Below are 23,330 nucleotides of genomic sequence, written 5' to 3' on the forward strand. Positions count from 1 at the left end.
TTTAGCAGCTTACATTCCAGAAGATCCTGATGAGAACAGGGATTAAGAGACAGTGGCCAGTTCAGACTTTGTTTTCAGACCTTGTCACAAGTTCTGCTTGACACACTTTAAATAATATCTTCATTTTTCCAAACAGATGAAAAGTAGAAAGAGAAATTTTTCTTGATTTAGTTCATCTTCGCAAATACTATAGAGTAATAATGTATGACAATCACCACAGAGGCACGTAAAAGAAAGATGATAAAGTATTGTGTCTAGATTCACAAACTAAGCAGGCGGCTTAAAGTAGGGTCAGATGCAGTTTCAAGATCTCTGTTTAAAAGACAAAGTGGGGTAAAATGTAGTCCAGCCTCTGTACCGTTTTCGTGTAGCGCACCCAATCAGCTGATAAAATAACACACCCTCAACGTTAAAAGTAGACCTAGCCATTCCTCTCAATCTGTTCGTGTGGACGGAAATTTGGGGATTGCGCGATCAGTGGAGAGACCGCGCTGTGTGCGATCATCGCGTGTGATAGAAGAATAAAAACAAAGAACGGACTGAATCTGGACTAGGTAAAATGCAGTCTCTAGATCGGAGCATTTCTTTTTCAGAAAATTGGTTTTCCTGCATCAATTTTGTTTGTTCAATGTTCTTTTTTCAGGTCTCTGTATAAACAAGACTGAGAAGATGAAAGCAGAAAATATAAAAAATATGATAGTATAGTAATAATGACTGCTATGAGAGACATAGTTGTTTTTATACGCTCAAGGGGAGATTACATCGTGCTACGATGTAACCTCCCCAAGAGCCTAAAATAAATCTACTATGCCTCAAATGTTAAAGCAGTCATTATAACTTTTATATACCGAAAAGGGTCATAGAATACATGTGCGACTTACCAATCATGGTAATCAAGTTTGTTCGTCTGCGCTGTGTTTGTAGCAACCAAATTAATCGCACACAAAAATGTAGTCGCGCTCTGCACATACTAAGTTAATTAACACGTAAACCAAAGGGGATCGCAGTACTCAAGACTATTGACTGGTAGGTGGGGCATGGCTAAAATCACGACTACAATTTCGACCAATAAGATGGCTAGATTTCTTAGGTGAGGTATATAATTCAATATATTTTCATTTATCAAAAAAACAGTCAAGGTGCTCTGCTGGTGGTATTTCATGACCTCAGCTTATTGACACCCCCCTCCCCCCACCCCCCTCAAAAAAAATTGTCACCTCCTTAACTCACATCCTGCCATGAGACTGCTAGCACGCTATTGTTATAGTGCCCTGTGCACGCGAGCGCGCTATCGATTGATTGCTACGTTCATGCTAGCGAGCTACCGGTTGTCTGCTTTGTGCACGCTAGCACGCACATGTAATAACAGTTATTGTTCATGCCCATTGCACCGTGCTGAGTGCTTTTGCAGCGCTATTGAAAGTACCATCGCATGCATCAGATTATCGGCTTTCGATTACGCGTCTTCGTCTACAACAGTCAGATTGGATTTTCTCGAGTAATTTAGCGATTTGTTTTTTATATCATATATCATCATTACGCCTCCCCATCGCAAGAAATGGGTATGCTTCATTCACCCGGATCTGGTGCGAGAGATGCTTATTTACCTCAGCAAAATTACAAATACATGAAATTATATTGGTATCAATGAAAAGAGGGTGAAATTTCCTACAACTTTCATGTACAATGTTTGTTTATACAACATACAAATGAGAAGTTATAGTGGATCAAACATAGTAAGATTTAAAAAAACATGCACTTGAACAAACACTAAAATTAACTTGGCACACAGGGGGATTTGTGGCTGGCGCAATAGGGATTAGACCTGTGGCACTGGGTGCATTGTATGGGTGGCAGCTTAAGAGTTAAGTGTCAATCAATGCTTCTTGCTTCTGGCAGTCAGAGTACAAATGTAGAAACTATCATATATTACAATTTTGTATAATTCGTTGCCAATTTTTCATGATGCAATATTCATTTTGGGACTACACTTCAAGAGAAAAAAAACAAGCTGGTTTTTGCTATGACCCTTCCAACCCGACGGCTCCTGGTACATTCATTTCAGCGCTTCGCTTAGAGACGGGGTGTGTGTAGATTGTAAGATATTTACACAGGTTTTACACACATGTAGTGCAGGATGCTGTTGTTAGAAATTACGTCCAAGGATGGTATCTAAATTATTTTCTACCGCTCATTTGTTTAATATTTCACTTAATGAGGAAAAAATTTCACAGCAGCTTATTAAAGCTATTATCTTCCTATTTATCATCTAAAATTAAAGGAATCTGACAAAAAGTTTGAGAGCTCACTAAAACCGTGCATGAGCTTTAACCCTTCCTGTACTGGGGGGGGGGGGGGCTTGGGAAAAGGCAGGTTAGTGATCAGGAGAAAAATCAATGCACAAACATGTGACGGTAATGAGAAAAAACGAAAGGATGCATCAGTTTAACTTACAAAGTAACTTGATGTATTCCAGAACAAAAGAATACATTAGAAATAAAACATTAGATATAATAAGAAATAAAAAACAATAAAATACATAAGAAAATAAAATGATGAATTTCGAATGCGTAATTTGCGTATTCATAATTTAAGCAAATTAACCTATGCATTTTCAAATATCATACAAATAATGAAACCTCATGAATTTGTGATGAAGGAAACATTTTCAAGATCCTTCACAAGTCTACAGACAAATATGTGGAGTTTTCTGTAAAATGCATAAATTTAGCATTTTGCATAATTAATTAGGCTATAACGACAAAAATTTGCATATTAGGAAAAAACTAATTATACCATCTTGTTCCTTACGTAAATATCTACAAACATCGGACATTCAATGGCCGAGATCATAGGGGGGGGGGGGCTGGGCAGTGAGGTGCTCAAAATAGCCCAGTAAAGTAAGGGTTAAAGGGGAAGAGTTCCTCTCGGTTTTCTGCTTCTATTGAAACCAACTTTTTATCAGGGTGGACTTCCCCTTTAATTATATTAGAAGAAAAAGTTCTTAGCAAAATGCATGCCTGTTTGAACTTGATGGTCTGCTTCTGCTTCTTCATCACCGGTCTTGAAAGTGATAGTGGCCGTGTACGTCGTGTTGGGATCAAGCCCTGTTATGTCCTGCCTGATGAATGCTGCTCTGTCACCCTGGAAAGTTCTGCCTGATGGACTTGGAGGTGGACTGATACTAATCTTGTACGTTTCAAACACTCCTTCTGGTGCTGTAGCGCCCACTCTATAAGTAGTTACAGAAGGTATTACTCCAGTGGTTTCTGGGTTGTCGTCATTGATTATTACCGGGCTCACTGGTCCTGTGGGTACAAGAAAATATGTTTGTTTGCGTTTACTCATAATAGTTCAGTCTTCTTATTTTCTAAATTAATCAGGTTTCCCTCCTCAAATTGGCCAAATTAAACTTATTCTCCACTCCTTCTTATTTTAAAAAGAAGAAAAATGAAATGTTTGTTACATGAACCAAAGTGAAAGAAGATTCCAAACATTTAACAACAACAAAATTTGCCAATTTGTACACAAAAATAGTTATTTTATGTTTTACACTGTGTTGCCAATAAAGAGACTTTATTGACTAGTTACAGTTGAATTGCTCTTAATCGAGATTGGCACAGCGTACTGCATTGGAAAGACACTCAAAATTTGTAGTGATTTTCAGCTCAAGTATAATGTATAATTTAGAGCATTTTGGATCAAATCATAATGCAAAAACGTCTCTAAAAGGAGACACTTTACTGCTTTGGGTTAAAATGTACCAATTTTCTAAAAAAATAAATTGTGTACAGATAGAATGTACTCTAAAAAAAATACCTTAAACTGCACTCTATGGGCTAACGGATAAGGAGTACGTATGAAAAAAATAAAGAATAACCAAAAAAGCTGTGCACATGGAATCAAAGTCGGGCTTGGGCTCTATGCAGGCCCTATCTTAACCCTATTTAGCCCGGGGGGGGGGGGCTTGAGAAGCCCCCCCCCTCGACATTTTTCGCGATAATTTTTTAACGCAAGAAAGTCTTGCACTGAAATTTTGTGACTTTTTTCTTTCGAGTCTTGCGCAACTTTTGAAAGAAATTTTTCGAAAATCGGACCTACCATTACAAAGTCACGTGTCCTTTTGTCTTCGCATGTCAGCCCGAAAATCGCTCATTTTTGTGATTTGTGTACAAAACATATGGAAATCTCATTTTTCAAATAAAGAGGTAAAACATTGGTTATTTGGTCTTGTTTAGATTTTAGGTGTTTATTTTGGGGTCAAAATAGTTGAATTATAGTTGGAAATGAAATAAAACAACATAAACAATAAAATACATAAGTTAAAAAAACAAAGAAATACATAAGAAATTATCAAAACAATAGATAACATAAGGAATAACCCTGGTTTTTCAAATTTTTGTGTTGTATTATTATTCCAAATGGTCTAACAAATATATGTAGTGAGAAAGAATGCTTAAATATGAATAATGTCTGATTTATGGGCAAAAATGTGAATGACCTTATTTGCATAAATTACCATAAATATGCAAATGAGTGAATTTTTCAAAAAAATTGAAATTACCATAGTATTCTATACACTTCACTTGACATGTATGCAAATTTTCGTGGCGATCGGGCGTTTCACGGCCGAGATCATAGGGGGGGGGGCCTTAGAAGCCCCCCCCCCCCCCCCGGGCTATGCAGTTTCAAAATAGCCCGGGCTAAATAGGGTTAAGTGAGCGTGTACAGGTGCGTCGAGTAGTCTACTCACAAGTCACTTTAATGTTGATTGAGAGTGTCCCAAAAAATTATTTCAGAAGTAATATTTGAAGTTCATATTTTGAATATACATGTAGTATAACCACATGGAACTGCTGATATACAGAACAAAAAATATTTGCTGGTGCCTGGTACACTTTAACCCCTACCAGTTAAGTGTCACCCATTTATAGTGACATCTTATTTTCATCTTTTGTCTACAATTCTTTGAATTTCAAATTGTATATGGGTAAAGTAAGTCACTTGAAAATTTGAGTCTATTTTAGGGTACATTGTGCCATTCATGAATAAGATTGATTCAATAACAAAATGAATTCGACTGCATCTCTAATATACCTCCACCTATATGTTCATTGATTGGTTTGAGTTGCTTTGATACTTTTCAAATTATCACAATAACAAGATATTTTCTGGCATTTCGCAACACTTTTATGATCCTGTGACCATTGTAGTTTTCTGCCCAAAATCTAATTATTCATCCTTGTATGTTCTTTCATAATTCATCCAAATTAGGTTTGGATATTACTTTAACGCTTTTCAAATGATCATGGTAACAAGATATTTTCTGTTCTTTATAACATTTTCATGACCAAGTAACCTTTGGCCTTTGAAAAATTTGATTCAATGAGCCGTTCAAAATACTCTGCCAAAGTTTGTGCTGTGTACATGTTTTTAAAGCCCACAGGAAACTTTGATGATCGTTTTCTTTCTCACTAATCATCTTTGAGAAGTGACTAACTTTTGTTTATAAGTGGCCCAAACATTGTAGAGCGGTGTGTGCAGCACTTTTTAACCGCAAGGAATAGGCGCTATGTAAAATATATTTTGGATTGGATTAAGTGTTTCTGGCCATGGTAACAAAATTGGTGCTGTCCTTCCCTATCCATTAAAAAATAACATTGTCAGTCTTGTCAGATGTTTTGACACAAGAAACTCTGACAATCCTTTTGACTTTGTCATGCTATAAAGTTGCCTTTTGCACACTAACTGTTGCTGCCCCTCCCTATATACTCCCTGGAAAATAATCCTGGACCCACCACTGAAGCTCCCGACTTACTGAGAGTATATGAAGTCTGCGCCAGCAAATCGCTTTGTCCATCCATGCCGTGAACAGACAAAATAAAGACATATCTCTTGCCAGGGGTCAGGCTACCGATGGTCACCGAGAGGTCAGTGAGGTTGGTCAAATCACTATTGGTCAGGTTGCCGTTATCCGGAATGTAAACCAGGTTGACGTAATCAGCGCCATCAGGTCTCTGCCAAGAGACTGTCACAGCCTGGCTATCATCATCCACAGTTGAGGTCATCACAAGATTATCAGCTGAAAGGAAATAGTATAGAGGAAGATTACATTAATTCTTAATGTACCAAGGGTTTTTTGTTGTTTCAAGATTTTACCAAAACACCTAAGAGCTTCTGTTTCAAATGCCTGTACTCATAAACCATGTTTTATATAATACAAAATGTGGTCTATACCAAAAAACGAAATATTCCGGATTATTTGGAAGGGTTGGCAGGTAGGCAAATGCTTTGTATATATTGTATTGTTACCCATACAAGGCATTTTAGCTGTAAAATAAAAAGTCATATTTTGCACGCTACTCCGAATACGAAACCGGAGCAGGCAATATTTGCCATATTGCCCTCTTCCAGGGTTTCCCTGTAGACCACTGTACTAAATCAGAGGGCAACATTCTGTCATATTCCACTCTTTCTTGTCAGTGCGCTTTTATTAAAGAGCATATGTGCAGTATTGTGTACGTGTTAAAGTGCACTCGCGGTAACAATTTACGTCACAATGACATTTTCATATACATTTTCATCTCTGGACAAGAGTAAGGGAAATACATGCATACACGGTGAGTACAAATCATGCTTGATACCAAAGTTGTTTATCATTTGTAAAAAATGCCTTGTATAGGTAACAATGATTATATTGACAGGGCTTCTTTCAGGGTAAGACCACATGGCCCTCGTCTTCGACTCAGGGCAATATAATCTAAGCTTGGTCAATGTCTTTTAAACTGAAGCATGAATAAAAACAGAACTTGATTAATTCACACAAGATTCACGAGTTTAATACTAAGGTGTCTTTTTGTTTGTTTGTTACATGCAAAAGAATAGCATATAGGGAGGGGAAAAAAAGTGGCTGCGTGCAACAAATATCCTACACTTCCATGTACTCACTTGTTTGCATGTTATGAGAAACAGAAATGTAAAAGAGCATTACACTTTAATACATTTATGTCATAAAAAACACTGTGGTTTACCCCGTCATATTTTGAATAAGAAGATTAAATAGATTACTTGTTCGCTGAGTGGCGAGGGCGGGCTTCCCCTTAAATCCGTCAACAATGGTGACCACACCGATGGTGTAGAGTGTGCTGGCATCGAGGTTCTCTACCAACACATTCAGATCATCATCTGGATAAACAGTCCGCTCTAAGACAAACACTGGAGGATTGCCATGTCTGACAAAAACCTCATAGCTGCGTTCAATCAGAATTTGAAAAAAAGACAATTATTATACACATACAAGGACGGTGTCCACAATTGCAAAGGCAACAATTGCTCCTGGTTTGATACCTTCACAAGTATGGGGTTAGGGTTAGGGTTGCAATTGGGTTTTAGGTTTATAGGTTTAGGGTGAGGATTAGTGTTAGGTATAGTGTTGAAGTTAATACTGAAGTGGTGAATACCTAATACTGACCTAAACACGCAGCGTTGCGTGGAGCTTGGATATGGTAAAATGTACAATTATATTCCTTTGACTAAATAATCAATATAAATATCGAAATTGGAAGGGGAAAAATATGTTAATTATGATCATCGCAACTGATATTATGTGACAAGCTGTGGACCAATCGCACCCTTCTATCTGTAAGTAATATAACAGATAGTAACTCAAAGGGAGTGTTATATACATGCTTTGGACTGCAAGGGAGTTAGTTTTCCCTCGTTATCAAATTACATGACTAGCCCCTTGTAAAAATATAACTCCCTTCTGTGGTCAAAATTTGACCAAGCACCATACAACCACCAAACAGTCAAATGGTGTGATTTTCAATTAGAGCTCAATACAGGTGCATTAGGTGAGCACTGTAAAATTTCACTTTTTAACATTTCCTTAAAGATTATTCATTCCTATATCAAAGTTTGAAAGCACCCAATAATCTACAAGATGAATTTTTTTGAGTTTTGTACACTTATGTTTGTCTGATCTTGAGGTTATTGTAGTACATTCTTTATGACCTTAGCTACTGGTCTCATAATCATTTTGATCCATAACTTCTGTGGAGCTGGATCACATATATACATGTATACTACACTCAGCAACAAAAGAAAGTTGGCACTTTTCATTATTCAGATTTTCAAATAAATATTGCAATTTAACAATAAATGAGTCTCTGAAAAAATACCAAAACTGATGAGCATTTCCATCTAGCTAAGTCAAGCTAAAACGATGAAAAATAAAAACAATCACAAGAAACAGGAAAGCAGTGGCATCCTGACCATGCTTATTAAACCATGCAGTCCTGACACTACAGCTGACATCCAGAGCTCAATTCTTCTTATTATTTCTCAATCTTTGTTTTCATTGTTGAACAAGAAAGTCTTACAGATGACATGTCGATTAACATTTGAACGGCTACATGCTCTCTTTTTGCAATGTGCTTAATCAGACCTTATAACGGTTAAATGAATGTGTCCATCCAAGCATGACAATTAAAAACTTCATCTTAATATTGTTGGTAGGGATTTAATTTTGCTTTCATTCGCTATATATTTATCATATTTTATTGATGTTTTTATGTGAACATTTTTTTAACAATAAAGATTGTCAACCTTTTTTTTTAACACACCTGTGAAAGTTCCCCTCTGGTGGAAGCCAAGTGAAGGTCAGGCAAGTTTGGGTAGAGAAGATTACAGTCACATTCTGGGCTTCACTTGGACCTGGAAAAAATGGAGTTCATGATTTGTCAAAACTTATCTCCATACCACATTTGTTCTTTACAGCCCTACATGTATTGCCCATTACATCATTTGTATTTCTATTTCCGGCAATCTGTTTATTACTTTGTTACTTTCACTCTTTCTCTCCTTCTCTAAGGCCTAAAAAACAAATTTGTATTACCCTTTAGGGGCCAAAACGTGGGTTGGTCGGTCAGAAACCTTCTTCTTTTTTTTTAACCTTTTTTTTTTCTCTCCCTCTTCGGGCTGATATTTCTCAGTTTTGAATGCTTTAATATTCTTTTCTCTCTAAAACACGCTAAAAAAAAATATAAAAAAATTAAAAGCCAACCGTAGAATTCAAGATTTTAGGGTTGGTCGCAAAGGGCAAAATTAGGCCTAATTATAAAGCACTTTAGCCTTTAAAGAAAAATCCAACCTTAATAGACGTCTACCCAGAGAGAAACCAGGATTAGAAGAGAAGCATACGGGTAAAGGAAATCAGACAAATAATTAAAAAGTAATAAGTTTTAGAAAGTTGTAATCATTATGTATGGGCACTTTAAATTGGCTGAATCAATCACTGTGATGAAGTTTCAGAAAACTTTCCTATTCGTTTCAACTCACACAATTGCTACAATGTGAATTTTTCAAAATATATGAGAGTTATTTTCTTTTTAAAGGACCTAATCAAACATTCTACTCATAATAAATTTTGAGTAGTGCTCCAAGTGAATAGAAATGTAATGATATTTTTGTACATGACAAATGGAGGAGTTGTTCCTGACTGTATCCCAATCAAATGACCAAATAGCCAATTTGGGATTTGCATAGATTTAGTGATCACAAATTGTTCAAACATTCATAGCACCCTCATTATTAGTCAGATTTATTTCAAACTTTTGTCAATCTGTTTCTCTTACATTTAAGCTTTCATAGATATGGAGTTATTACAAATGTTGGACTGCCATTTAACTGACCAAAGTGCTTACAGTATTATTATCCTGGTCAGTGGAATCAATTACTTTTCTATACATTACAGTACACATTCTCCACTCCCTTGAAGGGCACTCCAGCTAGTCGCCTTTTTACGGGCACGCATAATATGCCAATCTAACCACAATAGGCGCGTCTTCATCATCTCGAGATAACCAAATAGCCCGCTATTTCTGATTTGGGAAATAATCCCGAAGTTACAAATTGCGTCCTCATCAGCTTGAGATTCAACCTCAAAATTTGAAATTCGTTCAGGTGAAGACGCACGGCACAAATAGCTGGATATTTTGCCAAATAGTGGGATATTTTGCAAACTATCCCAAGATATCTTGGGATGAAAATCTTGACCAAATATCTCACTAATTGCTACTTCGGTCTGATGAAGACGCAAATTAGCTGGATAGTTTGCGATCGGGATAGTTCAAACAGCTGGATCTTGAGATAATGAAGACAGGCCAAATAATGGCCTGCACATCCTCCTGGGTACCCAAATAACACACGAGTGGAGAGGAACAATGTAGATATGGGTCCAACCTTGCCTTACCAGTCCAGTGATTAAACCACTCAACTACAACACCTCTACGATAATTCAGGCTCGTTCAGATATGACGCAGCGAAAACACGGCAGTATCTTTATGATGACATGAAGTGTAATACGCTTCATATACAAATCCTTTGTTGCTCGCGGTTGCCACTCATTTTAATACATGTTTAAAATTTTGTTTCTGTTTTCACGAAGTGACGGTAGTGAGGAAAATCCGCACGCAAATTGAATGCGATTTTCATTCACTAACGTCACTTCGTGAAAATAGGGACGATTTGTAGCAGTTTACAGCGCCATATCTGAACAAGCCATTATTGAGGATAAATGTTTGCAATCACAGTTGTACACAGTGGTATCGACATGACATACATGAACTCTCTTCTACAATTTGAAAAATAAAAAAATGCATTTACTCACACGTAGTCTGTGTAACAGTATCAGTGATTGCGGTGCCGTTCACATAGAGCACTACAGTGTACTCCACTCCACTCATCAATCCATCGAATGTGTATTCTAACACAGACAGATCTAGCTCCATGACGATGGGGGTGGAAGATTCGGGCGTGGCAACAAGTGTGAAACCGGTTGCAGTGGCCTGGGTAGTGTTTCCCCAGGTGAGGGAAATGCTGTCTGCCTGTACAGAGCCCACATTGAGTTTCTCCTTTTCAGGGCATGCTAAAATGAACAAAGAGAATAGATATTAATAATAATAATAATAATAGTAATTAGAAATATCGCAATTTGTATTGCAACGCACGCGGCGGTGGACGTGGCGTAACGCTGCTGAATCCAAAGTACCCCACCGGCATGTTGCCGGGGGATACAATAATAGTCTGAGGTTATACAAGACTTACTACATCCATGATGTCTCTAGTGCTTCACGGATATATGATTATCCCGGTATAGGATTCAGGCTTGCCGACACACAATGTATGCACATTCTTCACTCCCTGGGAGGCATTCCTGCCAGGTCCTATTTTACCAATGCTTACATCCTACTAGGTACCAGTTAAAACACCCGAGTGGAAAAAAGCAATGTAGGTACAAAGATGGAAATTATACTTCCTGAATTTCTAATTACAACAGTGTATTTTTTTCATTTTGAAATACAGAAGAAGGGTTTTCACAACTGCCCACTGATAGCTCGATAGCTCAGTGGTCTTACAATCAGGAATTCTTGTGTTCGATACCACGTCTACATGTACAAGCGCCCTTTGGGTAAGGCATTAATCCTCATTACCAAATCTCCCAGAGAGGACTTAAAGGCATCAGTCTATGCTTTCTTAGCAGTCAGGAAAAACCAATCAACCAAGATATTATACAAATAATGCACTGTTTTCAGTGTGTTAGCGCAAGGCCAGTGCACAAAGTTTAGTCAGTGTACATAGGTGATAATCAATGCATGCGCCCGCAGGGCAAGTGCGTTATCGATATCGCACTGACTAAACTGAGTGCACTAGAACTGCGCTAACACACGAGCGAAACAGTGCATTATTTGTTTATACTTTCATAAAATATAGTCTAGACCTAGAGTATAATTAGATAAAGATCTAGGTTATATCTAACTAGATCTAGGTCTCGAATATTCTAGATCTAGATCTAGATATTGAAAATCATGCAAAAAATAAATTTGGCTGAATTGCGCGAAAGCAATATCAGCAGGTATCGAGCGTGTGTTATCAATTTTTGATGGGAGATGTTTTGCACGATGAGAAGAACTAATACACGCCCACGTGATGTCAATTGACCAATCGGATTGCTTACATTCGAGAACCCATCTTATAAAATCGTCTGATAACAATTCCTTCAAATTCTTTCAACTCAACATTCTAAACAGATGTGAAATATCCTGCTGTACTCACTTGTGCGTACGCTGGCTACATAGGGCTCACTCCTGGCTGTCATTTGAAGAGTAACAAAGGATAACTGATATTCCTCGTTGGCTTGTAGAAGAGTCAGAGTGTACTCATTGCCTTCATCGTGATTGAGCACAATTGGTGACGGGTTGGTGCAGGTGTCTGGGGCGTAACTGATCTCTATCCGGTCGTAGCAGCCAGAGGGCCCCGTCCAGCTAAAGGTGACCGCACTAGAGTTGATGAATTTCACGACGATGTTGCTTACTTGGTCAGGCACTGTTTGAAATTTTGGACAAAAACACAAACTTTGCAATAAATTATCTGTGATTGTCTACCTGTAGCAACACCTAATGGTGTCTGCTTGTTAGTCTCTGAATTGAATGGAATCAAATACATTGGAAGGTAATCAAATTGAAATGAGTGGAATGAACATGGATAGAATTCAATCAAAGTGAATTGAATGAAATTAAATTGAAACTGAATTGACTCAAAATGAAATTAATGAAGCCTCTTTTAATTGGATGGAATCAAACTGAAAAGAATGGAATCAATCTATTATTACCATCAATATTATATTTCAATTATTATCATTATTAATACTATGACTACTGTTTTATCATCATCATCAACTTTATTACTAGTATTATTATCATTATCATCATTATTAATATTATCATTGTTAGTAGTATAATATCATTATTATTATAATATTATTATTATTATAATATTATTATTATTGTAAATTATCACTATTGTAATATAATTATTATTATAATATTTTCATTATTATTATTATCATTACTAGTACTACTTCTACTACTATTTACTACTACTATCATTATTATGAAGTTAAACGCACCTGCTATAAACTCTGCATTATCTCCACCAATGCCGGAAATAGCATATCTGGCACCAGGCATAAGGTCATCAAATGTCGCCGCTCTAGAAGTCACTTCCTGTTCAGGTGGTTCTTCCGCCATGCAGCTTCCGATGGGCATGAGTCCGATGGGGGATTCAACCGATCCAGTCCCCCACCAGGTGAAGGATACAGACGTTGAAGTAAGGTCGCGGATATTGACCTCGTTTTCTTCGCCCTCGCCTTGTGGACATAGAAAGAATATACAGTTAAGAACTAAATTAGTCAATCCTTACAAAGCTTTGTCATTGAAAAATTGATTTTTCCCAATTCATGTTTCTTGAGAATGTGAGATATCAATGCTTACATCTAAAAGTATTCAAAAAAGGCCCTAATTCAACCAGTTCACCTTTCATTCTTGAGATACCAAAAACGAAAAAAATATCAAATTTACAACAGGTATAAATAATTTAGTAATTTAGCTGTATGTACATGAATAAAGTACATCATGAATCAGGTTTAAATCTTTATAATAATAATAAAATACTGTTCTTGTAATCAGCATATCACATTATGATATAACTTCTCTATGCACTTCCAAAGGACATTGGATATTATTACCCTGGCTTTGGCTACGGCAACCATAGTGCTATGTGTATTCAAGATACATGTAGTAGTATAACGCAGTGGAATTTTTGTTTATTTAAAGTATATTATGCTTCACATTTCCATATTTTATAACACATACCAGTAGCAGAGGTAACCAGTAGGACCTTCGTTACACATTTGCCATGCATTTACAAGAAGAAAACAAATCTTGGGGGGCTTGTTTTTGGCGGTTTTACTGCATCATATCCGTCACTGTTACTAAAACCTTAGTAGCAGAGAGGTTTGCCAAAAAGCGAAGCTTAGAGAGGACTTGTTTTTTAAAGTTGTTATTTAGAGGTGCTCTGTTTTGGAGAGAACAAGTTTGAAATTCATCTAAGTACTGTTTTTTCTGTTTCCTAGCTGGAATTCTGCTCATTGCCCTCCACATAATGGCAAATTGGGACTACAAAATCATTGGAATATTCAACAAATTTTTAGACTTGATGGGAAGTCTATTAAAAAAAATGTACAGGTTACGGGCTTCTTTTTGGCAGTTTACTGCATCTTATCTGAATGAGGCTTCACTGTTAATTAAAAAAAGAGCTAAATGTACAGAACATGTACCTGTTATAACCATGTCAGATGCTGGGTCACTCTCAACGTAGGTGCCTTCTTGCCCCATGATCGACCTAATACTGACATTATAAATCTGGTTAAACTGAAGTCCAGTGATGGTCAATTCTTCTTCATCCGGCCCTAATTCTATGGGCGAGCTCTGGTCTCCGTTGGCTGGCGAGTACGATACGAGATATCCCCGGTACAGGCCAACAGATGGCGCCCTCCACAGCAGCCGGATGCTCGTTGATGAATCGGTCTGTCCTTCGAAAAAAGACACCATTTCAGGCTCTGTACATGATGAGAATACATGTATTTCATCAGATAAGATGCCAGCAGTTGGGAGTCAATTTTTTCATTTCATTTTGATTTTTTCTCTTCCAACAAAATACAATACATAATAACGAATTCAAAGTAAAATGCATACAAAACATAGTTACATTTGAAAAAAAATAAATCTTAATAGAAATCTATACATTTGAGGAAGACAAATATTGAATTTTTTTAATTTAACTGCATTTATATTTTGAGGAAATGGAGAGGTCCACTGAAAAGCAGAGCTTGTAAATTGTGTACCCCTCAGATAATAATAAACATCATGAATTCAATTTTGATGGTAGAAAAAATATTCAAGGAAAACAGTCATCAGCAAATAAATTGCTTTAGAAGAAGAAAAAAAAACAGAGACTCTGATAAAATTGAGTTTGAGGAAAATCGGACAACAATATAAAGATCACTATTTATGGAGACAAATTGGCAACACTGTGATGAGGCTGGGATGTCATAGGCTCCCTATTTTATAAATTGTGACATAAGATTTTAATATCCTACATTTCTCATTTTCCCCCATGAACCTGATTTGTTTGTGGCTTTGCCCAAGTAAGATTTAGGACACAATGTTATTTTATGTATCGACCAATACAATGGAAGTATATTTCTTTCATAAACACACAAAAATGTGATAGTTTTTGTTCAAAATAATTTCAAAGACTTATCAAAAAGATCTGTATTTTGGTGTGTGTGTTTTTTGTGTTAAACTCACTTGTTCGGCGGATGATAGTGTCTACTAAAGTAGCCTGGCCACTTAACGTGACAGTCTCAAGGTTGAACGTGACAAGATCTCCTGGTACTAGGTCTGTGACTGAATGGCCGTAATCAATGCTGGTAGACATGGCGTTTTTGGGGATGGGGATTGAATCAGACACCATCGAGAAGTACAAGAGTCTGAACATCTGGAAGGAGTCGACATCGAGCATCTCTGTTTCCGTTGACCACAAAACGAAGATCTGATTGGTCTCAATGTTTGTAGCAACAAGAATTTCCTCATCTAGAAAATATACGGTGAGATCAATGGATGATACGTATTAGAGTACCCTGTATATTGTACCATTTCACCCAAATAACATTAACAGAGGAGTCTTATATAAGAGCCCATGTCGGGCACATTGCCACACCTGGCGCTCCGTTGTTATGACCCTCGCTTTAGCACGGCTGCCATTACAGCACTCGAGCATTCTTGGGAATTAATTCCTTACAGGTATTCATTCACCTCACATGTGTGGAGTGTGGCAAATGTAAATGAAAGACTTGCCACAGGACATCTTTGGTGCCGCGAGAGGGATTTGAACCGTGTACCTTGTGGTGCAGAGACTTATCGAATGGACCACATCTTTTATTGCAAACCTGACCTTATGCCTGATTAGTACTGTGCTACGGTACTCAGAATATAAGATGACCACCAGTACCAGTTTTGTTAATCTGTTTCTGTTTATCGTTGGATATGACAAAATATCTATATCATTATATTTTAAAGCTTTATCATCATACTTTTAAGCTATGATGAAAAAGGGGGGGGGAAATCTATTATACGCCCTGTTTTCAAATACCTAATACATGTACATGCACATTTATTAGGGAATAGCTTGATGTATCCTGATGATATACATATAAATATCTGTGTTTTTTTGTGATTGATCAATATCAAAGAGTTAAATTTCAAACACAGGTCTGAATTTTATTCTCACCAGTGGTGGCTGTTGTTGAGATCGCATCACCCTCTAGCCGTTGTCCACTGCTTCCACTATAAGCAAACACCTGGATGTTGTAAGTAGTATAACTTTGGAGATTGTACAGGAGATGCTCCCGCGTGTCTGGTTCAAGCAAGATGGGACCGCCGGCGGAATTAGGAGAGAAGGAGAGCTCGTAACCGTCAAACTCTCCCTGGGGTGGGGAGAGGAGGACTCTAATCTCATCGGAACCAAGAGCAGTAGCGTTGAGGGACTCTGGAGGGTTCGGTTCTGGGAAGTAATAACATATCAAAAATGATTATCAACCCACATTTAATGCTAATTTCTCTTGTCATAATACCAAAAACCTGCAATTTACTCTTTACCCGTTATGGACATGAACCCCAAGACCACCAAATTGTACAGAGAATATTGTACATGCAAATGTGAGCTTTGATTCTTTTTACGTAAGTGTGGAAGAATAACATAGAAAAAATGTCTCCTGAAAATATAACAAGATATAGCTGATTCAGAAGTGATTTGACTCATCTTTCACGCCACATGTTTGTGTAGTCCCACACATTCCAATGTTGAGTGTATATGAATTTCAGCAAATATGAATCAATTTCATATCATTTTGCTAATTCCAAAGCCCCATAGTTAGTATACACCAATTCTTATATACAACATAATCAACTTTTCCCATAGCTGCTAACATTTGAAAATAAGAATTAGGAATTTTTAGCATGGTAAACTGCCGCATAAAAACAATGCCAGGGTCTTTTTTGCATGTAAATGAATGGCAACTGAGCGCAACAAAGATCCTGCGCATATTCACTGAGCTCTGTGTTACTACAGTATTGAAGGTCATATCTGAACAAAGCTTTACTTGTTTGCGTGAAAATGACATCCTCCATTGTCCCGTCGTTGTATTCTACGTAGACCACATATCTCCTGCCGGGTACCAGCCCCTCGAAGGTGTAGAACAGCGGGCACGTCTGGTTGGTTGGGAGACACATGGGCGTGTCACCTCGTAGGGTGCTGCAGAGTTCCTTCAGACACACTTGTTGACCGTTGGTGGCAGCATCCAGCCAGATGACCTGAAGGTTGGTGTTGTTGGTGCTGGAGACGTGGGGTTCGTTGTTGTCGTATTGACCTGTTGGAAGGTTTAGCATTCAAGATCCAAATTCAAGAAGTAAGTTTTATTGTCAATATATACATGTAGTTAATAGAAACATGACGTCCATAGGGTTACATACACTGTACAACATAGACATATGCAAATTAATGGTTTAAAAACTGAGAAACTGTGGAGGAAGTGGTAATGAGAAGTAAATTGAGATGGATGGGTCATGTGTTGAGAAGGGAAGATGATGAACGTGTGGAATCTGGAGGTGGATTGCATAAGAGAGATAGGAAGATAAAGCAGTAAGGTTGGTCTAAATGAGGAGGACGATTGAGACAAGAAGAAGTGAAGAGAGGGAGTGTCATCACCACACAAAAGTCAGTAAGTGGGAAAATGCTGACTTAATTTATAGACCTCTCTACCTCCAGTCCTCCGCTTATATAAAAACAGTTCAATGTTTAAAAAAAAATGAAACTGACCTTTTATTCTGAGTATCGTTAAATTTACCTTCCAAACCTTTATGCCCCCCTCCAATTTTAAATTATTTCATACATTTTTTGTCTTTATATTGTGTTTATCGCCGTATTTTGTGATATCTTTAACTCATAAATGCTCAACAATATAAATAACATAAATTATAATATTCAGGGAACTTTTTATACAAAGCCACCATGGGCTTTTCCTTTGTTCTCCAATTTCATTTGAGCTATTGTGTTAACTGACCATTCCTTGTATGTACATGTATATATACTTGTATGTTTATTTGCACTTGCTGTGTTTTTTATGAAAATGAAATAAATAAACTAACTTGAATTTGAACTTTAAAAAATAACCCAGATAGTAGATGTAGGAATACAAGTGTACATGTAAGCCTTTTGGTCCTGATATGCTAAAAATAGATATCTATATCTAATATAATTGCCATCTCTACGAAAATCTAAATTGCACGAAGATAACATAGTGTGCGGTGGGCTTAACTTATTCTTGCACAAGGAAAAAATGCAACCCCTGGCTTACCTGTTGTGATCGAGATTGACTGTGCAGAATCGCTTGTCTGTTCACCAAACCCATCAGCTGCATCCAAAACAGTCTCTACCTCGAAAACATACTCCGTGTTGGGTCTCAGACACCCCTGGCTGTACGTCAGGTCCGAGCTGTTATTCGGAATCGTGGATATAAGTTCTCTTCTGAAAGAGAAAGGGACATAGTACATCCTGTAGGATGAGAAGGTTGTGTTGGTAGGGGCCCACTCAAAGGACAGGCTGAAAGGTCCTACGCTGGTCAGGATTGGTGGCTGTGGGGTTTCAGGATCTGTAAATTTAAAAAAATGAGAAGAACCGTCACTATCATGTAATTTTTGGTTAGGCAGGAATTTCCAAATACCAAGTCCCTCTGACAGGATGTATTAAACTGTTGGTCACCTGGTGACTTATCTTTAAGAGTGCTTCACTAGAGCAAGACGAGATTAGACATCACTATCATCAGAGTACTATTCCATCTGGTAAGGCAGCGATCTTCAATTACCAAGCCCCTTTGAGGTATGAAACTTTCAATAAATCTAAGCGCTCTGCAAAACTTTCCAATATTTCATGCATGCCAAAAAAAAATTGCTTTACAGCAGGTTCTAATGGAGCACTGGTGAAGGACTTCAAAAACAAATATCCTTTTTATTAAATTTGTGAATTTTGCAAATGATCTGTAGACAGGAATTTGGAGTTTCTGAATTTGGAGGTGAATGTGTGTCACAAAGAAGAATTATATGCAAGCAAAAATGTAAACATTATTTTAAAGGCAGTATTTGCTATATGTACATGCTTTGTATTTCATTAAAATCATCTTTCGCAACGACATAACAGTTGCCTTCTCAGTCAAATGCGCACAGCTATTAAAGACAACGTAAGCAGCGGATATGCGTATGGAAGCATTGGTGATTCAATAGGATATGCCTTTACAGAATATCCTATTTCACGTAGCTCTAAACAGCAAAACGGTGGCAAGAAAAGACATATAGAGAACGAAAAAGGCATGATAATAATCAGTAATGTCAGTGAGTTAAAAATTCTTATTTCATACATTTCATGAAAGTTTTGGTCATATCAGGTCTAATGAAAGTTATATTACAGCTCCATATCATTACTGTATGGCCTACATGTACACACAGTGAATCAAATTGCCAAGACTGTCATAGCCCCCACACGGGTTGTTTTATTTTCATTTGTCATGACTTTCCAGAACTTTCTGGAAAGAATTTTCATTTTCCATGACTATGGAAACCCTGAAGTAATGTATGCAATAATGTATAAAATATTGTAGATCATAAACAACCGTTATGTAACACCTTTACCCAAAGTTACAATGCACTGTCCCTTTCATCTAATGACAAATTAAGAAGAATTGTAGAGGTTTGTATTCAGTGTTTTGTTTTAAGAAGTGAAGTGAAGTAGTATTTCTTAAAGTGCAGGGAGTTTGTTCTATGCACGCCGAGCAATGTATTGAAAGGATTTGATGTCGTAACTTAAAAATAAATATATCAGTATTATGATAACCATCAAATATAATAGAAAAGTGAAAGAGCAAGCTTGGATAAACATGTACTTACTTGTTCGAACAGAATTATTTGCCACCACAAATGCAAAAGTGGAATCGTAGATAGTGAAAACATAAATCTGTGATGACTTCACACCGTCTGTTACGATGAGCATGTTGCCATCAGGACTCGGGGTAGAAAGTGTGTTTGTCTCAGTTCCTAACATGATAATTGGCGTATACGGCGGTGAACCACTGTCCGACCAAATGGCAGTCATAGATGAAGAAGTCACATCTACAAAGACGAGCTCCCCGGTCGTCAAATTATCTACGGATCAAATGTAGTTATACAAGATAAACGCTACTTCGTCTCCAGTATGATACTGCCTACATGTTCAAAGTATATTCAATGATCACCCCAAAATCTAAAAAGTTTATCCTTAAATAATTATATATACTAGATTGAAGTTATCGCAGTAACAAGATATTTTCTGGAATTTTTTTACACTGTAAATGGCCCCCTCCCTAAGATCTCGGCCTTGATACGGCTGATCGCAGCAAAAATTTGAATGCAAGTCTAGTGAAATGTATAGAATGTTATGGTAATTTCAATTTTTTTTGAAAAATTCACTCATTTGCATATTAATGGTAAATTATGCGAATAAGGTCATCAAATTCACATTTTTACCCATAAATCATATATTCTACATATTTAAACATTCGTGTTCACTACATATACCATTTGGATCATTTGGAATAATAATACCAACACAACAATTTGAAGAACCAGGTTATTCCTTATGTTATTTATTATTTTGATAATTTCTTATGTATTTCACTGTTACCATAAGTTATGAATTTTAGTGTTTTTGTTGCTTTATTTCATTTTTAACTATAATTCAATTTTTTGACCCCCAAAACAAACACCTAAACTATAAACAAGACCAAATAACCAATTTTTTATCTCTTTTTGGAAAAAATGATATTTCCTTATGTTTTGTACACAAATCATGAAAATTAACAATTTTCGGGCTGACATACAAAGACAAAAGGTCATGTGACTTTGTAATGGTATGTCTGATTTTAAAAAAATGTGTTTCTAAAGATGCGCAAGACGCGAACAAAAATATTCACCAAGTGGCGGGGTGTCATCCTTGTACGTTCCTGAACAATCAGAAAAATCGCAGAGGGGGGGGGGCATAATGTCCCCCGGTCTGATTAGGGTTTAAGAAGGACATTCTCTTACCAGTTATGACCTGGAACTCAATTGGATCGCTTATTTGCTGATATAGCCCAGTGCCACTGATAGCCACAATAGACACATTGTAGTCCGTGCCTGGCAGGAGGTTCGTAACCTCAATGAAGTTTTGATCCGTGTCAAGGGTTGGGTTTATTGTCACCCTGTAGAAGGTGACGATGCCACTTGGTGTTTCCCATTGGAGACGGACAGACGTGACACCAGCAGATGGTGAGCTGCCATCGACAGGGGGCAACGGTTCTGCAATTGTTAAAGTACAAAAAAGAACATTATAAAAGTGTCAGAAAGACACATACACATAGCTACACACTGTATGATCCTGACTTTATTGCAGGGAAAATATGTACACATAAAAGACATAAACAGCATTTTATGTCTATATTTTAGCAGCTGGTAAAAGAGGAAAAAAAATTGCATCCAGCTGTTGGTTATTAAAGATCCATCATTGAACAGAAATAGTTCTTTAAAAATTGCAGTACAAAAAAAAAAATTAAATGTGTCAAAAGTGTCTAATACCATAAGGGGCTTAGGGCAGTTGGGCTAAAGCCAGGATAATAATACTATTAGTAATTTGTAGGCACCTTGAGCATCCCCTGTTGTGCTTTAAACCTCAATGTACAATTTAAATTAAAAGATGTGTTTTTTGAGCTGTGATTAAAAGAATATAGTATTTTGGGAGCTGCACAGGGGGTGTGTATATTTGTGAGACTTAAGTTTTAAACAATTCTACACTACAACTAAGAACCTGAGCAATTAGCGCCTTATAGACAATCAACAGAATCTTGAATAGTATTCTGTGAAATAATGGTAGCCAGTGTAGAACTCTCACCAGAAGGGTGATCCATCAGAATTTGGAGCAACCACAAATCAGTTTTGTACAAGTGTTATTAAACATACAGGGTGGTATTCTCGAAAGTGGACTAATTTTAGTCCATGGTTTAATCCACTGACTAAGTATGGAATGCCAAATGTCCATGAATATGTTTTGAATAATTTAATCTGTCACGAAATTAAAATAAAATGTAATAACATAATTAATAAACAACAATATAACTATGATATAATTATGTTATCATGGTAATTTAGAGACATATCAATTCATTCAAAAATATATTCATATGGACAGTTGGCAGTTCATACTTAGTCGGTGGATTAAACCATGGACTAAGGTTCGTCCACTTTCGAGAATACCACCCACAGTTATTATTATTATGAAACAGGGCGCTAAAATCACTAGAGGTTGATATCCATGCCTTCTATGGTGAGTGTCATGGTGTACTACTGGTATGTTTATTAATGTTATTGTTATTATTATGATCAGTAGTTATATCAAATAATAGTAGTAGTAGTAGTAGTAAGAGTAAGGTAAAGAATAATAGTAGTAGCATCATTATGATCATCATTAATTAGTATAATCAAAATAATAGTTCTAGAAGTAGTAGAAGTAGTAGCAGTAGTACGAGTTTCAATAGTAGTAGTAGAAGTAGTAGAAGTAGTAGTAGTCATAGTAGTAGTGGGAGTAGCAGTAGTTGTAGTAGTAGTAGTGGTAGTAGTAGTAGTAGTAGCTGTACTAGTAGGGACAAGAGCGTGGACTGCCGTGTGTAACATTGTGTTAAGGCACTGGGCCGTGCCCGGCAGTGCCTTAAAAGGACGTCACATTACCTTAAAAGGATGTCACACATGGCGGTCCACGCTCTCGTCGTGTAAATCTTACAGTCCCTATTAGGAGGAAACAGGGCCCTAGAACTACTGACTTACTTGCTCTTTCTGTGAGGGTGAACGTGACGTCCGTGCCTTCGATGGTGGAGGTGATGGTGTATAGCTGTCCAGGGATGACATTGCTGTAGACTCCCGTCAGACTATCAGCGTTGAAGCTGATCACAGGGCCAGGTGGCTCTACCGCAAAGGCATAAGCCTCGAATCCTTCCAGGGCACTGGCGTTACCCACAACGAAGGGGATCTCATTGACAGTTACATTCGTGGGAGATACTTCCCCAGCTTCCAGGGACTCTGTCGGTGAGAAGGAGAAATTCAAAATGAAAACGCATACATGTAGGACTTACATGAATCGGATAACTGTCAAAATTTCATTCTCCATCCTCAGCCTGAAATTGACAAAATAATTCATTCTTACATACTCTCTGGTTACATACAAATAATGTTAAATCCTGATTGATTAAAGATTGCGAACAACAATGGGAAGATGACAATTTTTTTTTAAAGGAAAGGATTAAGCCTGCTGATGTA

The 23,330-nt window shown here is 37.2% G+C and overlaps 1 protein-coding gene across 1 annotated transcript in view; it reads right to left on the bottom strand.

Moving 5' to 3' along the window:
* The window catches only part of LOC578203, a 175,885-nt gene that overhangs the window by 89,353 nt on the left and 63,202 nt on the right, over positions 1–23,330 (bottom strand). Inside the window, exons 26-29 of the mRNA XM_030988229.1 lie at positions 22,842–23,093; positions 21,072–21,323; positions 19,899–20,153; positions 18,317–18,610 (exon numbers count right to left, since the gene is read on the bottom strand). Of these exons, the coding sequence (XP_030844089.1) occupies positions 18,317–18,610; positions 19,899–20,153; positions 21,072–21,323; positions 22,842–23,093 (1,053 nt within the window). The remainder of the gene's footprint in view (positions 1–18,316; positions 18,611–19,898; positions 20,154–21,071; positions 21,324–22,841; positions 23,094–23,330) is intronic.

This window comes from Strongylocentrotus purpuratus, unplaced genomic scaffold, assembly GCF_000002235.5.
Source record: "Strongylocentrotus purpuratus isolate Spur 01 unplaced genomic scaffold, Spur_5.0 spur5_scaffold_17, whole genome shotgun sequence".
NCBI lineage: Eukaryota > Metazoa > Echinodermata > Echinoidea > Camarodonta > Strongylocentrotidae > Strongylocentrotus > Strongylocentrotus purpuratus.